This window comes from Triticum dicoccoides, chromosome 5B, assembly GCF_002162155.2.
Source record: "Triticum dicoccoides isolate Atlit2015 ecotype Zavitan chromosome 5B, WEW_v2.0, whole genome shotgun sequence".
NCBI classification, from domain to species: domain Eukaryota; kingdom Viridiplantae; phylum Streptophyta; class Magnoliopsida; order Poales; family Poaceae; genus Triticum; species Triticum dicoccoides.
In genome coordinates, this window is record NC_041389.1 from 694,471,371 (window position 1) to 694,488,279 (window position 16,909).

At 43.3% G+C, this 16,909-nt stretch overlaps 1 protein-coding gene across 3 annotated transcripts; it reads right to left on the reverse strand.

Moving 5' to 3' along the window:
* Positions 1 to 6,467: 6,467 nt before the first annotated feature.
* LOC119312712 (U3 small nucleolar RNA-associated protein 25-like) lies at positions 6,468 to 16,903 on the reverse strand. 3 transcript variants are annotated; one of them, XM_037588465.1, is made up of 24 exons: positions 16,832 to 16,903; positions 16,314 to 16,395; positions 16,155 to 16,220; positions 15,070 to 15,244; positions 14,653 to 14,794; positions 14,058 to 14,163; positions 12,928 to 13,028; positions 12,721 to 12,843; positions 12,394 to 12,474; positions 12,056 to 12,201; positions 11,535 to 11,607; positions 11,324 to 11,401; positions 10,583 to 10,621; positions 10,412 to 10,500; positions 10,162 to 10,226; positions 9,760 to 9,806; positions 9,617 to 9,676; positions 9,341 to 9,412; positions 8,146 to 8,175; positions 7,607 to 7,701; positions 7,363 to 7,468; positions 7,199 to 7,256; positions 7,002 to 7,073; positions 6,468 to 6,782 (listed from the first exon to the last, which is right to left on the reverse strand). In XM_037588465.1, the coding sequence occupies exons 2-24, from the start codon at positions 16,354 to 16,356 to the stop codon at positions 6,688 to 6,690; spliced, it is 1,962 nt and encodes a 653-aa protein (XP_037444362.1). In that variant the 5' UTR covers positions 16,357 to 16,395; positions 16,832 to 16,903; the 3' UTR covers positions 6,468 to 6,687. The 3 variants fall into 3 exon arrangements, with proteins under 3 accessions (XP_037444362.1, XP_037444364.1, XP_037444363.1); XM_037588467.1 differs by having other exon boundaries at positions 7,199 to 7,261; XM_037588466.1 differs by having other exon boundaries at positions 16,314 to 16,398; positions 16,832 to 16,896.
* Between the last annotated feature and the right edge of the window lie 6 nt (positions 16,904 to 16,909).

The window sequence follows — 16,909 nt, forward strand, 5'->3', positions numbered from 1 at the left end:
AAAAGCACAATTCTCCACAGTACTGCTCACAATGCTCTGAAATTGATCCTAATATTCATACCACCTTAGAAAAGTGTAGTTGTTTTTTTGTTTCTATATTCTCCACATCCAACAGTACAAAAAACAACCAGCAGTACAAAAGTACTGTGTATGAACATATGTGACTGTTCATTCATATTTTCCTTAAAAAACATGTGCCAAATCGAAGACCTAAAGCCTCAATATTGAAGTCACTCGACTCATCAATTTTTCTGTTCCATATATATGTTTCGTCATCACTACTTTCTATCCAAATATCATGAAAACATACCTTTTATAACATACAATTATATTAATGGGAGGTAACAATGGTTGCACATCATGTAACGGTCAAATTACCATGTGGAAGACAATGTGCACGTCCCAAAAGACTGGCATTTCATATCAGAGGAAGTACTCCCTCCGTTCGGAATTACTTGTCGCAGAAATGGATGTATCTAGACGTATTTTAGTTCTAGATACATCCATTTTCGAGACAACTAATTCCGAACGGAGGGAGTATATGGTATGTCTCTAAGATATCGTAATGTGTTGATTCTCTAGAGTTTAGACTAGCTACATATCCGGCGGGAGAATCCACATGCTATCGTAAGGCAGATTGGCCTTCACGAAGTATCCTGTCGATTTGGTAATCTTCACATCATCGCTGGTATAGTCCTTGTTTCCATAGTCGCCGCAGCCTTTCGAGAAGGTTAGGAAAGACGCGCCAGTGGGGACAATGTCATTTTGATTCAAGCGAAAAGTGTAATAGATGTGGTTTCTCTCCACATGGCCACACTTGTTTGCCGGCACAAGCACCGCCTTAGAGAAGGTTCGCCCCAAGAACAAGGCATGGTCGCCTAAGCTTGTGACCTCTGTCCACTTGTGCTTGTAAGATACTGCTAGTCCATCGTCATGGTTGTCGACGAGCTCAAACACCTTGAAGAAAGGTTCGTTGTTTCGTGACCACAGGGTTCTCGCCGCCATTGCAAGCTTGCCACGTAAATCAAAGATGTAACTGGTCTTGGCCCCGACGAAATCCATCCAGAAGGAGCAGCTGAGCTGGATCTCGGCAGTGACCACGGGAGCTCCATCCTCATTCATCAGGCCTATCTCGAACTTGATGACTTCCCGGCGATACTCTGTGACGCCATACAACTCGTCATTGCAAAACGTGATATCCTGAAATGTCCTGCTTGACCTACATCTTTGTATCGTCCACGCGCTGTCCGGACAATCAACCCTGCAGAGCGCGATGGCACCGGACTCGGTCATGGTCGCGAGGATACAGTCACCTGAGGTGGGCGGCTTGGTGCTCTCGCGGAGTACCATCCATGGCATCTCAGAGAGTGCCACCTCGGCGCGGGAGAAGAGGTTGACGATTCTGAGCGGCGCGGTTGAGATGACCCAACCGCCGTCGTGGCAGCCGATGAGCCGCTTGCTGCTCGGGATCGGGAGCTGCATCCGCAAGATGGCGCCATCCTCGGGGCAGTGCAGGTGCTTCGTCCTGCTGCAGCCGCAGGTCTCCAGGAGCAGCCACGGCAGCGCGGCGGTGCTCGCGCAACGGCCCGACACGACCGGCAAACGGCGGCGAAGCGCGCGCGGCCGCGCGGGGAGGCGATCATGCCGTAGACGACGGCTAGGAGGTCGTCCGGGAACGCGGACGACCAGCTCCGCCGCATGGCCGTCGCCTCTACGCCCGCGCCTCGCTTCCGGCTCGTCGCCTGCGGCGGCCATCTGCGTCAACAATCTTTTTTTTTCATGGTAATACGTGTCTCATTCATATCATAAAGAACAAAGTACAAGTCACGTAATAACCGACATGACAAAACTGAAAAGATAGCAGAATATCTGTGAGCTTGACACTAACGCCCGTCAACTGCCTCCGGCACCACCATAGCAGCCATCGAAAAAAAGAATGACGGATCACCTCCTCACCCGAGCTCGACGCGGCTCCATCGCTGATATGCAGCTTTGCGGACCTCCAAGGTGGCTCACCAAAAGTGAAGCAATTGCCGTTGAACGGATCAGACCGGGGCAACACCCCGGACACGCCATCGAACTCCAGATCTGACACCCCACCACGACTAAGACGCCGAAGGAGGAAACCATACCTGTCATCCACGAACCACGAACCCAGCACATGTTCCGTCTTCCAGATGTCGTCGATGCAGACCACAATCTGCATCCGCTCCTGGACTACCTCCCAAGCTCCACGCCGACGCTGGAGCAAACGTCGTCGCAACGACGGAGCCCGAGGACACGGGTCCACCACGAGGATGCCGCCGCCGCCATGCCATCCTTGCTTGAACAGACTGGTTTCCAAATCCATCCCCAATCATAGGACCGATGGCCTCGTCAGAAAAGGATCCGAAGAATCTTTGTTCAGCATTATCATCGTCGCCGCCGAAGCAAAGACGATGAACAACCTAAAAACATAAACTATGAGAGAGTAAAAACGATCCACACGCGTGGATCCGGCGACCCCCCCTCACCACCGACGACTGAGGTCGCCGGCAGAGGGGAGCCACCGGAGAGCGGCCTTGGAAGATCGGCCTCCCCTGGCGGCGGCTAGGGTTTCACCCGCCAGGGAGGAGAGGAAAACGCCTTAACGTGCTACAAGTAATGCCAAAGAGTATGTGCGTACGTGCGTACTAGGTTTTCTTGTTTGTTGCGTAGTTACTGCGGGCGCGTACGTACGAATCAATTAGAGATCACCAATAATCTCTGGAAACAAAAATGTGGTACGACCGGGTCATACGTAGGCAAACAGGAGACCAGCGCGAGCGCATGACACCTGGTATAGTACGTACGAGTCTCAAAGGAAATATCACCTTATCCCAAACTGAAGACCAGGTCCAACGTGTGATCAAATCCCTAGCAGCGAGATCAACAATGTACATCTGCTCCAAAAGTCCAGAGCATCTCGATCTAATAGATGATCTAAATGCATAAATAACTATATTTTACAGCATCAGAACTTAAAAACGTTGTTTGTTTGAACGATTGATGTAGATGTATAATTTTTTACATCACCTGCTCTAAGTGATGTAAAATACAACAACACTTCGCGATGCAAATTTACATTACCAACCGCCGGCGATGTAAACCCAGATGCAAAACGGCCAGCCCCGCACGACAACCCAACCGCCACCAAGAAAGTTTCCAATTGATGATGCTTTTTCCGCCGCCGTTCATGCTAGACCCATCCTACCCCTCAGTCGTCGCTGCCGCTCCCGCGCTCGTTCTCCCAGCGGCGCCGCCGAGGATCCTCAAGAAGTGCCCGTTCGAGTTCACTGCCGAGGAGATGGAGCTCGGCGGGCTCCACATCCAGCTCTCGTTGTGCTCACATCCGGCACCAGTGGAAGGATGAGGTTCCACCGCATCTGCCCCGCTTTTCTACCGCCCCATCACCCCCATGTCGTCGCCCCGCCCCGCCTCAGTTGAAGCTCGGCCTCCACCCGATTCGAGCTCCGTCGGCCCGCCCCGGCGCATTTGAAGCTTGGCCGCCAGCGTGTTTCGAGCTCTGCCGCCGCCCTGCCCCGCCCCGCTCCTCGTTTCGATTTGAAGCTCGGTTAGCCAATTTGAGCTCCCCCGCCAGCGCATGTATCCATGCTCGGCTGCCGGCGCCCGTCTCGACTCAATTCTCGGCGGCAGCCACGCCGCCGTCATGCCGCCGAAGAACTAGTTTTACATCTTCAAATATATCATCTATTGGAGCACTAGTTTTACATCACCAAATATACATCATCTGTTGGAGTTCAGACTTTTTTGATGATGTAAAAAGCAAACTTTTTTGTGATGTAAATTATACAACACCTACTTTTGTATCTCTAAATATACATCTTCTATTGGAGATGCTCTCAGAAAACACACTTTGGCATAAAAGGCTGTCACTTCTGCTGCCAATTGCACAATTCTCTGCAATACTGTACGCAATGCTCTGAAACTGTTCATTCTGTTCCAAGATATCCTTTACAGTTACCACTCTAGAAACGTATATAGTTGATCTTCATCCAATAGTTGGCAGCTAGTAGAAGCCAACTAGCAAAAGTAAAGAGAAGTGCGTACAAGACATTCAAAAAATATTCTTTTGTCATCAAACGATTTTTGTCATGAACTCATAACCTCGTAGACTCATGGATCATGGTACATGCAGGTGCTAGATAGGCACAGCGTGCCAAGCTAAGAACCAAAACATCAATACGGTAGTGACTCCACTCTCATCTAGGAGCATTTATCTGCTCCATATATTAATTTCTATCGAACTATCATGAAACATAATTATTTTCGAATACATTTTTCTCAAACCTGTTCGAAGACAATGTGCGCATGTCGACTTGCATTTTGGATGGAAGGGAGTAACTAATGTCATCTCTTGAAGGTAGCTTAATCAACGGGTTCCATTGCGTCTAGCATAGCTACATATCTGGAGGAAGAATCCACATGCTATCGTAATGATTGCTATCGACGAAGTACCCTGTCGATTTGATCCTCTTCACATCATCGCTGGTGTACTCCTTGTTCTTCCAGTCGTCTACCCTGTAATACTTCCTGTCGCCAAAGTCGGTTGGGAGTGTAAAGAATAGTATAGCACCATGGGGGACGACATCATTTTTACTCAAGCAACGAGAGTAATAGATGTGGTTTCTCTCCAGATGGCCAACCTTGCCATCCGGCACGCGCACCGCCTTAGAGAAGGTTCGCCCCAAGAACAAGGCATGGTCGTCCAAGCTCGTCACCTCCACCCACTTGTGCTTGCGAGACGTTGCTGGTCCATCGCCTTGGATGTCGACGAGCTCAAAGACCTTGAAGAAACCTTCGGGGTTTCGTGAGCACCGGGCGCTTATCGCCACCGCAACCTTGCCGTGCAGATCAAAGATGTAGGACTTCTCCGACTCCGATACGTATTCCTCCCACAAGGGGCAGTTGAGTAGGTTCGCAGCGGTGACCACGGGTTCTCCGTCCTCATTCACGCCTATCTCGAACTTGTAGACATCACCTTGGAACCTTGTGAGGCCGTAGAGCTCGCCGTTGCAAAAGGTGATGTCCTCCAGTCTCCTGCTGTGCCTATGTTTTGGTCTCGTCCACACACTGTCCGGATAGCCAACTCTGCAGAGCGCGATGCCACGGTACTCGGTTACGGTGGCGAGGATGCATCCGTCTGAGGTGGGCGGCTTGGAGAATGCAAGTTTGTCGTAGCAGAAGATCCCCCACTGGTTCTCGGGGAGCGCCACCTCGGCGCCCGAGAAGAGGTTCGCAATTCTCAGTGGCGGGGACGAGACGACCCAGCCGCCGTCGTGGCAGCCGACGAGCAGCTCGCTGCTCGGGAGCTGGATCGGCACGGTGGCGCCGTCCTCGGGGGGGCAGTGCAGGTACTTCGTCTTGCTGCAGTCGGAGGACTCGAGGAGCAGCCATGGCAGCGCGGGAGGGGGCGCCTCCGCACGCGCCACAGCGCGCCACGATCGGCAGACTGCGGCGAAGCGCACGCGGCCGCGCGCGGAGGCGACCATGCCGTACACGACGGCGAGGATGTCATCTGGGAACGCGGACGACCAGCACCGCAGCTCGCCCGTCGCCGCCACACGCGCGCGCTTCGCTTCGGCCGGTTCGTCGCCGGCGGCGGCCATCTGGGTGGCGTGTGGAGGAAAGCGAAAGAGTTGGTGCGCGCTAGGTTTATTTGCTTGTTGCGCAATCAGTGCGGGCGCAAATCGGTTGGATATTACTACCAATAATCACGGCAAGGTTAGCGGGCATCAAACTTTTGGAGAATTTATGTCCATAATTTATTTATTGCTACTAAAATAAAATTTCCATAATTTGTACTCCCCAGTCCCATATTGATTAGTTTGAAGAAGTGTGTCCATCTTCTATCACTTAATTGGAACGTTCTGCAGAATTTGCAGAAATAATAAGATTCACGCAAATCATTAATTCCACGCGATCCAAACAACTCATGCTGGAAATTAGCTTCAATATATTAATTCCATCAAATCTTCATCAGCTACGAATTTCAACAAGATTTTACTCGCATTCCGAAACGCCACATATGACATATGCATGGTACGTAGGCATCCATCACAGCCTCATTACATTTGTCATGAAATATATATTCACGGACATATAATTGATGTTGTATATTTTTGTTTAGACAGCCACCAGCAACTTCGTGTTGAGTAATAGAAAACGCTATTTCCAGGGTCAAAAAACAAGATTCTATGGAAATGTATCGTGGAAATGCGCTGGCTTGGATCCGAAGGCTTGGGCTGTGGCTGGCTTCGAGTGTGGAGACTTTATCTTGCTGAACTTTTGGTTATATTACACTCGGTCCATGGATCTTCCTCCAATTTGATCATCTTCCCCAGGGATCAGAAGGATTTCGTTTTGACTTTCGAGGTTTTTCAGTCTGCTGCACCAACTGCATTTAATCAATAAAATAAGGTCGATGCTAAAGGCAGATGAATGTTTTCCCAAAATACCTAACTGGTGAGTTTTGGCACAACGACTAAGCTCAAGATTTGCTCAAGATTGATGAGAAACAAAATTTGGAAGCATTAACCCTCTAGAAGGTATAATCCACTACTACAACATCAGGCACAAAAACTTTCAGCTAGACTAGTCAACAGCGGATTTTCAGCTCATGTTCAAATATTCTAGTCGGCTAGGCTGTCATGCGCTCACGCGCACGCTCAGCAGAAGACAAACATATCCTTGTCGGAAGAAATCAGCCTCCGTGCAGACGACGATCCGACGATCCGCTCCAGCTGCAACAGAGAATGTCGGCGCGTGTTAACTTGTTTGTTAGGCGCTCGAATGCAATCAAACTGAATTTTAACAAAAATACTACAGAAGAAATCCAATGTATATATGAACCGGCTATCGACTATCAGGCTCCAACATGCTTTTCACAACGCAGTGCAGATTGCTAGCTTTGATGCGCTACGAACATGGAACCAAACTTTTACATGAAACGGTCGTCTCACCTTGAGGAGGTCCAGACGAGAAAAAAGCACGTTGCACCTGGGATTTGCTGATTCGCCGAGCATATTCACAAGCTGAAACAAAAAGGAAAAGCCCAGGGTCAAGATAGATAAATCGTTTAGGCTTACATAGCGCAGCTTCAGACATGCTAGCTAGTATGTGGTGCTATACAGTCGTTGTCTAGTCACAATATACATACCTCTGGATAGAAATCCTTTCTCCCTGGCAATGAGTAGATGACCAAATGATGTCCTCCCCTGATCTACATATTTAAAAGTTAAAGCCAGAGTTTTAAGCATGTACTAACGACGGAAGAGCACATCATAACAAGTACTCAAGGGAGGGCCTTTTAGATGCTATGACCTTGTATCTGTGGAAGAAGTGAGATCTCTCACTATAAAGCAAGATCTTCTTCTGGCCCTCAAAGAACCAGAGCCTTGCACGAGATATATCCTGCTGTGACGTCGCCCTAATATAAAAGCACATATGGACAGTTAATATACACAAGACAAAAAAAACATATTCTCGATAAATATGAAGACTGAGAGCAGACCCCTTTTAGTTGAACAAATAATGTAAGCTACAAGAATAAGGAAGGTCCACTTACTCCCCAATTCTACAGAAAGACGCATCCTGAGATTTTAAAAAACTGCTCAGCCTAATGTATTCAAAATAGGAACTGGCGAATAGCAACACTCCGCCCTGCATATTTGCAACAAACAATTAGAGAAATATTGCACATGATATTTCCAATCCACTAACATAAATTTTTCCTCCAACATGGTGCCATTTACAGACAAGTATGGCACATCCACCGACAAGATTTACTGCAAAATGCACAACATTCTGGTACACCTCCGACAAATACTGTTGTAAAACTTTCCTGGGCGATAATAACATTAAGTATGTACATCCCACTGCTACAAAATGGTATTTTTGGTTATATCCCTCCAAAATGCTATGTGCTGTCAGATGCAGACATAGTTTCTTGAATTCTTAAACCCCCTAATGTTTTAATTAACTATCAGGGCCTAACTCCTAAAGGTTGACATTTAAAGCTAATCCTCCTACCAACGTCGAGAAATACCAAATTTAAGTGAACATGACAGCATTGCAGATATTACGACTATATAGAAGAAACAATACCTCATCTGACTCCTGAATCTTTGGGTACACCTGTATCATTACATCATAAAATAGTCAATAATAGGATACACATATATAGAAACGAAAAAAAATGTCAGATTTGTTCCAATAATTAAGAGTCATGACCATAAGAAGTGGCCAAATAAAACTGTATACGACCTTATAATTTTACACGGCGCCTAACACTGAAAGGGATTAGTTGTGAGCCATGATATGATGTGGGATCAGTACTTCTGTCTACAACTACATGTCCCAGCTTGTTGCTAATTTTTGGCCATGTCTAAGTTTACAATTTTGCTGGAGCACTTGATTTGGATGATTGGGTTTAAACTTCTTATTTCTTAAGGCAGTAAGGTGAGCACGCACCGCCCTGACGCCTAAGCGCCTAAGGCGGGCAAAATTGCAAGGCGCTGGCAGGACACCTTGTCGCCTAAGTGTCCAAACGGGACGCCTGCATTACGCCAATGCTATAAATCCTTCTGCTCGTTCTTGCACACAACTTCTGTTGAGGTTCTGTCAAAAAAAACTTCTGTTGAGGTCGGTCAATGGCTGACAGCCACTGGCCTTGATGGAGTGGATTACACGCAGAACGACGCCAAGGTGGCTTCCGGCCATACTGCATTACACGACTGCAATAAGAATGAGTTTCTCCAAGAGGTCCGCGCACGGTTGCTGCAGGCTCAGCAGCATACCAGGAAGCACCATGAGAGGTGGCACCATGAGCTCCAGCTCACTCTTCCCGTCAGCGCACTAACACGATGCCTGCCCCGCCCAGAGTGCTCCATGCCCTCATACATCATGGAATCAGTCATGTCCTTGTCCACTGGGAGGGCACAGCTCCTAGCGATGCTATTTGGGAGCACCTTGATGAGTTTGTCCAACACTACCCTCAGTTTCAGCTCGAGGACAAGCTGCTTGACGAGGGGAGAGATGTCATGTGGGGCATGACATACAGCCACCGGCAATGAGGACCCATGGCTGTGGACACAGCGGAGAAGGCACAGGCTGATTTGGAGGGGGCACCACATCCAGATAAGGATTTAGGTTGCTTCCCCTTACTAATTGTTTACATACAGTAGTTTACACATGAATTAAGTACTGTAAAAGGACAAGTGATAGTTGTGAAAATGAGCTGAATGTGCTAAATTCCATAATGCATTTGTCAAGCATGCAGTACAAGGACAAATGGACTCACCTTTGTGCAGAAATATTCAAAGCGGGCATCATCAAGTTCACCAATAGAAGATGCATCAAATCGTTCATACACCTGTGTGAAAAACATTTGTAATTTCATCAATACTGTTTTAGCACTAAGATGTGTCTGCTGAGTGAACCAATCTAAAATTTATTAGAAAACTCAGCAAAAGCCCTGATTCTTGGCATCAAATTTTGTTCAGATGCACTGGACATATCTGGACAGTAAATTTGCAATGATGTGATGGGAGTCTGGAGAGACAATGAATTAACTGACCTGCCGTATTTCAAGCTGTATTTTGGGAAGAACACCTGTAAACTCAGTTGCCAGCTTAACCTGAAAAGGTTGAGTTCCGGCATGTTAGAAACATGAGTCCAACACGGCAAATAGCTTAGTGACTTCCAGCATACTATATATACCTTCCCCTCATAATTTAGACATAATCCGTTGAACAAAGCATTCATCTCTGCTCAGCAGGCAAAAAATTAGAACATAAATAGGTTTATAAGTAAACAAGTAGATGATGATGCAAATAAATAAAAGGTCCTTTGTGTAGCACAATTAAGAATAGAATAGCAAGTGTCACTTTAAACATGCACAACTAATGCAAGCAATTTTGAATACCAAAGAACCATGCATAACACCAGGGGACAGATACACCACTCGGAAAAAAAATTGTTTAGCAAATAAATGCAGATCATGATTAAAAGCATAACTAGTTTAATTTTAGTTGATACTGAAAATTCAACTGAATGATAGAAGCTGAAGCCTAGAAAAAATGGAATCCAATGATGGCCAGAGTTCCAAGTGAAATTCCATACCTGGCGTAAGATACGAACTTAAGATTATTGTTTGCCGATAGTACCGTGCTTGCTCATCCAGGTACCTTATAGCCAAATAAAGAAAATGTAACAAGCATGAAACTGACCTCACAAACGTCAAATCAGGAATAAATTCCAAGTCTTTTTGCAGTTCACAATACAGTGAGTTGGCGCCTTATACTCTTATAGATAGAAGTACGGCAATAGAAGATGCCATACAGGAATAAATATCCACGAAAAAAAGAATTACCATGGCCTGATCCGCATCACATTGGTTACATGCTCTTTCGATGGCAAATGATTTAGTTGTTCAAGAACAGCATGCAGATGCGACCAATTCTACATTTATAAATAACACAGTTATTTTTACCAGCAGGCATCAGAAAATAAGTACAGCAAATTATTTGAGTTGGAGTTTAACCTGCATAGATATCACATCTGCGTAATCAACAACCACTATCTGCACAGAACAAATGTACTGATAATTTAGAGCTTGTACAGAGAAAAAAACTGAATGTGCACAGTTACTGTTCCTTTATGGAAGTCTATGTTGACTTGTCATGGCTTCAACTATACAAATTGAAACACAGGGTTTCTTATTACAATACATTAGCAACTCTGAAGTATTGTGAAATACTTCTGAGACCAATGTACCAAGTATGAATAACTTTTCTCATACTAAGTTTTTTGGCACATGGTCAGAGTGCTACAAGTTTTAAAATATTCATGAGTCAAAGAACTACAAGTTTAAAAAAATACCCAAATCAAAGAACTAGAAGTCAATAATTCAATGAAATACAAGGTTTAAATTAAACATTGTTGAGCTACGGGTACTCTGGACAAGCGTTGCAATAGCCAGAGCTCTGTTAATTACCATTTGGACACATCCCAAGCATAACATTCTGGAGCAATTAACAGGAATTGACGTGTAGTTTATTGAAATGTTTGTCCACTGAACATGCAGCTAGGAAAATTTAATTTGAAACTTATACCCCCTTCAAAATGATGACGAAATACTTGAACTTTCAAGAAATTCATTCAATCAATGTTTACAGACTGAAATAGATAATTTACACACTAATGGTTATAAAAAATGAACTAATATATAGGACTGGAGATAGTAGTAAATAGAAAATAGTATATGGATTCGAGTGGAACTAACTTCAATTGATGACAGGAAATCAGAATCGTTTTCCTTGGGACGTCCCTTTTTCTTGGTAACTTCACCTCCATCAATTTTCTGATAACAGGCAGGTATAATAAGGTCAGTTGCCTATGAGGTGTCCCCAGAACAATAAAAATATACAGCTGCTGGGCGCATGAGTAATCAACTAATGAAGTGTATTAAGAAACCTTTGTTAAAGAGTACTTACAAGTTTAAGCGCTAAAGGAGATGCAACTATGATATCAGAAGCGTAGAAATTGCTGTATAGCTTAACAGATTTCCTGCAGAAGCATTAGTTAAAACATTAACTTTCTAGGAAATCTTGTATAAATATAGGATCCTACGTAAATGTAAAAATATCAATGTGAAAGGAATAACGAATTTAAGGACATATAGTTTGCTAAAAGCATGAGATCTCACAGTGCAGAATAATAAAAGAGTAACCAAAAGGTTCACAAAACACAAAAGATATTGAAACATTTTACAAGGTGAAGCCCTAACAAACAAGTGAATATGAGTTATAATTATAACTTTTTAAATTGATTCTGCTTCTGCTGAGGATTTGCTTATTCCTTTAACATACTCATGTTAACTTCAGAAGCCTGTGATTGGCAATGAAAACTGAAGAAAAAAATTGAGCTGTTGACAAAAAACTGTGGAGTACATAGTAGACGTACTCGTCCTCACAACTAGAAAATTATTACAAGGAAAAATTAACAGCACACTTACTTTGTAAATTTTATTCCAAAAAGAAAGTGATCTTCAACATCCCCAGCAAACAGAAGGTTAAAGTCTGTTGGTTTTGAACTATTTGGCTCCTCCAGTTCATCATCTGATTCGCCAAACTCTTTCTTGAATTGTCCCATAGAATTATCCTATAAATAGAAGTAAGAATTCTCTATTTCTTAGCACCAGAGCAAATAAATAACTGAACCAGCAACCATAAATTATTTATGCAAATGATTTGCAGATCCAAATAGAATTCATGGTATAATTTGGCAGCGTATTTCATAGGAATTTATATTCAGATGCTATCTGTAAGAGTAGCTGCAAAGATCAAATGTTACCTTTTGTGTCAGCGGAGATAATTGGATTAATCTCTTCACAATGCGTCGTGCAATGCTTTTGAGAGGTAACAAGAAAAGAACCTAAGGTCATGATATAATACAAAAGAAAATATCGATTAGTTCAACAGAACAAGATACAACAAAATTACAAGTTGTGTATAAATGGAGATACAACAACATTTACTCTTAACAAAAAGAGATATAGCATTTACTTGGTAAAATAGTGCAGTTAATTGTCAAGCAACTGTAGCCCAGCACACATCTATGTAGTACATCATGCCAAATAAGATACCGTTTTCTCAAATGTGTCACGACTATCTGACATACCTTTGGACGTGTAAAACCCTGATCGCGGTATGAGTCGTCCTCCATAACATCTGTGTTAGCATCATTCCTAAGCTTCGCATCATTCTTAATGACAACATCTCTTGTCCTATGAACATGGCTCAACTGCCATTGTGACAATATTGCACATTAGTCAGCATCAAAACAGGTACAGTAATAATGCTACCAAATAGGAATTGTGAAACTTACAGCATGCATAAGATATGCGTCCATAGTACTGGAATCCACCTTACTACCCTTAAGATAAAATGGCTTCTTATTACAATGCATTATGTCACGATAGCTATTACCTGTAATAGATGATTAGGATTAGAAATACACTTAAAAAAAAGTGATAGAGAGAGCGCACTACACCATTTTAGGGAGGAAGCATGACATGTTACGCCACAATTTGTCTTAGATATGCTTAATTATACGAGAAACAAAGTGTATAAACGGAGTTGGTAACCTGGTATGTATGCTAAAAGCCTAAAACCATATTGGTAATAATTCTTTTCTCAAAAATAGCGAGAATGCGGATCAAGAAAAGACGTGCACAGCATAATCTTTAGGATAAGGGAACCACAAAAGGTACTTTATGTTCCTATAGGCCAAATTCACCAAGCTGGGCACCTGACAAAGTAGGATTAATAAACATCACCAATTCTCAGGGCCATTTACTGTTTTCACAAGTTATGGACGGTATTAACTGGTTCTGCAGAGGGGGGAAACAGAAGACCCCACCCATCCACCCACCTACCAAACAAAAACACCCACCCAAAACATGTTCAGCTTGTTTGTGAACAACATAGTTTCAATCCTTCAGGTCGAGCGGAATAAATGAAAGCCCACATCTGGATCAGTCGAGAGCCTTAAAGGACGCAGTGTTCCATATGGAAGAATGTATCCTAAAATCTTTACTTTCCCCTACTAACAGAATGGGCAGAGAAGCTCCTGCTGGCTTCTTCGGGAAAGAAAAATTCTTCCTAGTTCACTTTGGAGATCAGTTTTAGAGTTATCACACAAACACGTAGAATAAGTGTCATCGCACGAAATTTACAGTTGCAAGTCCTGATCCAACTAATATTATGTCCACTTTTCTGTTGTTGGGATGTGCTACAAGAACTAATCAGAAATATGGATCTTCGTGAATTCTAGAAAACTAACTCTCTTATTCCTCTCAGGCAGCACTATTGATTAACTAATATATCTTAAAGTAATGAATGGCATGCACTTTTAGTAGGCACCAATTCTAAACTGGGCAACTTTAATGTTCTTCTGAGTCATGTCATTTGTGAAATAAGGCACTAACTAAAAGATAATCAAATAGGAAAACTTACAAAGTGAGAAGAACCTCGATCTATAATTCAAGTCATCAGAGAGGATTTTTTGCCAGTGGTCCTTCAATTTTCCTTTGACATCAACAAAAGGGTCATCAGAAGCTCCCTGAAAGTACAAAGCATTAAGAATCGGCTTTCAATACAAAGCTGCCTGAAGTATTTATTAGTCAGAAAAACATCCCTGCACTACTAATGAAGTTGATAACTCAGCATGAAGCAGTTGAGTAATTTGATAACTAATGTAATGGATCAAGTACACAAACACAGAGGACCAGGTCAAATATTTCAGCAGGACTTTCCCGTTGAAAAAGCACACTTCACGTACCACTGCAAACATATTGCAAGTAACTGCAGATGGCTGTAGAACAGAGAAATGCACCAAGTAACCCCTCACAAAAAGTGTTATAACATGAATATAGGTCATAAGGTGATTTAAGCACATGATGAACATGAAATTTTGGTCTTCAAATTACACACATATATATACAGCTATCAAAGGCTCAAGTTCAGTGACCCGCATTTCAAGGAGAAACAAGATAATCAATCAAAATAATTTAATGAGAGCATATCATGATGAAATAATTCCATGAAGTACCTTAATTTTTTCACCTGTTCCAACCCATTTGGATTTTGGAATGTCCTCCGCAGGCATCTCCCATTTAAATTTACTCTTCAGATTCACTAATGCATTGACTTCATCATTTGCTAGCACGTGAGTAACATGACGCTGAAATGAACTGGAAAATGCAAAAAGGGCTGGTGTTAGAACGAGTTATATGAACATATCATACATATAATGCAAGAAAATAAAATGATGCGGTAGAGACATCAAACGAGCATCCTTAAACCTAGACATGTAGGACAAAGATGGTGGCATAATACACTATAACCAAAAACTGAATGACCGATATCATATGAACTAATATAATACTTGTCCATTTACAATAGCAATAATATGCGTCCCAGTCACTGAAGAAAAAAATGTGGATATTGTTGCATTAATAGCACCAACCATGACGACTCAATTTCATCAAAAGCATCATTTTTATTGTTTATTGTATCATGTGCCTCGTCCTCACTGGAAACAGTGCAATCATCGGAGTCATCGTCATCACTCTGATGTAGGCCTTGAGGGCTCTCATTGGAAGGTTTCTCACGTCGAACAGCCTTCGCTGCTATGGTTCCAGCTGCATGCAATACTCAAGTAATTAAGCGCCAAAAATGGAAAAGGGCATACTGACACATTGGACATCGCTGTGCAAAGAATATTGAGCCAGTCATAATGTCTGCCAAAATAACACCACTCCCTATAAAATACTACCTCTGTCCCGTAATGTAAGACGTTTTTGCAATTCAATTGAACTGCAAAAACGTCTTACATTATGGGACGGAGGGAGTACTTGGTTGGTGAAACCTATGAAGAGCCACTTGTCGCTTTATGTTACTAGATGCGAAATGAACAGCCCAATAGAGAATAAACCATACCTCTAAGAGCACAAAAACAATAGAGAATAAACCATACGTCCAAGAACACAAAAAAGTAAAGTTTGGTTCAAAATGAATAGAGATGAAATTGAATTAGAAGAAGAGGTGGAGTAGTAGTATTATGTTAGAAAGAAACATACTCAACCGTGAAACTACACCCCTTTCAATCCACTAATAAGATCATCAAAACTTTACGAATAATTTGGAGAAGGTTCATGAATCATGTATATCTAAGTTGGACAGTTACATACTTACTGAGTATTAAATGGATGGCTCCAGAACTAGCCATTGTCATGGAAATGAATTCTTTCGAAGTATACCCAGACATTTTCTAGTATGTACCAGTTTCTGCCTGTACTGCCACGGTACCTAAGCTTCTAAGTAGAAACTAAACTATTGAACCCAGAAATTGGGTTGTCATTTACTCATTTTCATCTCTTAACACAAGACTTCACCAACCACCAGCATACAATTCCACATAATATTAGTATGAAACAAGTGAGAAAGAAATCTAAGCACTACCAATTAACGTGTACTCTATTGTTATTATATTTGCCACTATCTGCCAAAGAGAGACAGAGAATATGATTCACACAGTAACGAAAACCAAACCTGAAGAGTCAGGAAGACCATCGTCAAGCACCGGACTTTTGGGCTTCTCACGGCGCCTCTTCTGACCTGAAACCACATGACAGCGACATGAGGGGAGAGAAACTGAGCAAGGTATGAATTCGAAGCTTCGGGCAAGAGACAGTGACAAAGGTTTCATACCTCGAGGAGTAGACGTCGGAGAAACGGGCTTCAGCTTCCCCATCGGCAGCAAAGGACCGCGATGACACCAAATGTTCAGGCTCTGCTATGAATACGTTAACCGAATTAAACTAGCAGTATAATGAAGAGAACAGACAAACCAATTTCAGAAGTGGCAACGGATTTTTTGCACCGAAATTATTTCGGGTTCATACAAAAATTATCATGTGCTCCTACATACACACCAAAACATGATGATTTATGATTACTAACCTATACACACATGGGACTATGAGACTATCAATATATTGCTCACTGCCTCTAATGTACTGTAGCAAATAATTGCCAGAAATTATGATTGATCCCTGGAGATACAAACCTAAACACGTAGTGCAGTGTCTACATAATCTAGCACATTGGGTCAGTGTCAATCAGCTTGCAGCAGGGGAAGTCGAGTCTAGTGCTGCCTGCAGTGCAGCAGAAAAGAGAGGGCGGAAGGGGGCCACGACAGGGTGGAGAAGGGAGAGGGGGAGCCTTACCTGCGTCCGTGTTGCGCAGTACTGGTGTTGCGGCCGGCGGCTGCAAGAGAGAGCGAGGGGACGAGGAGGCGGCCGGCG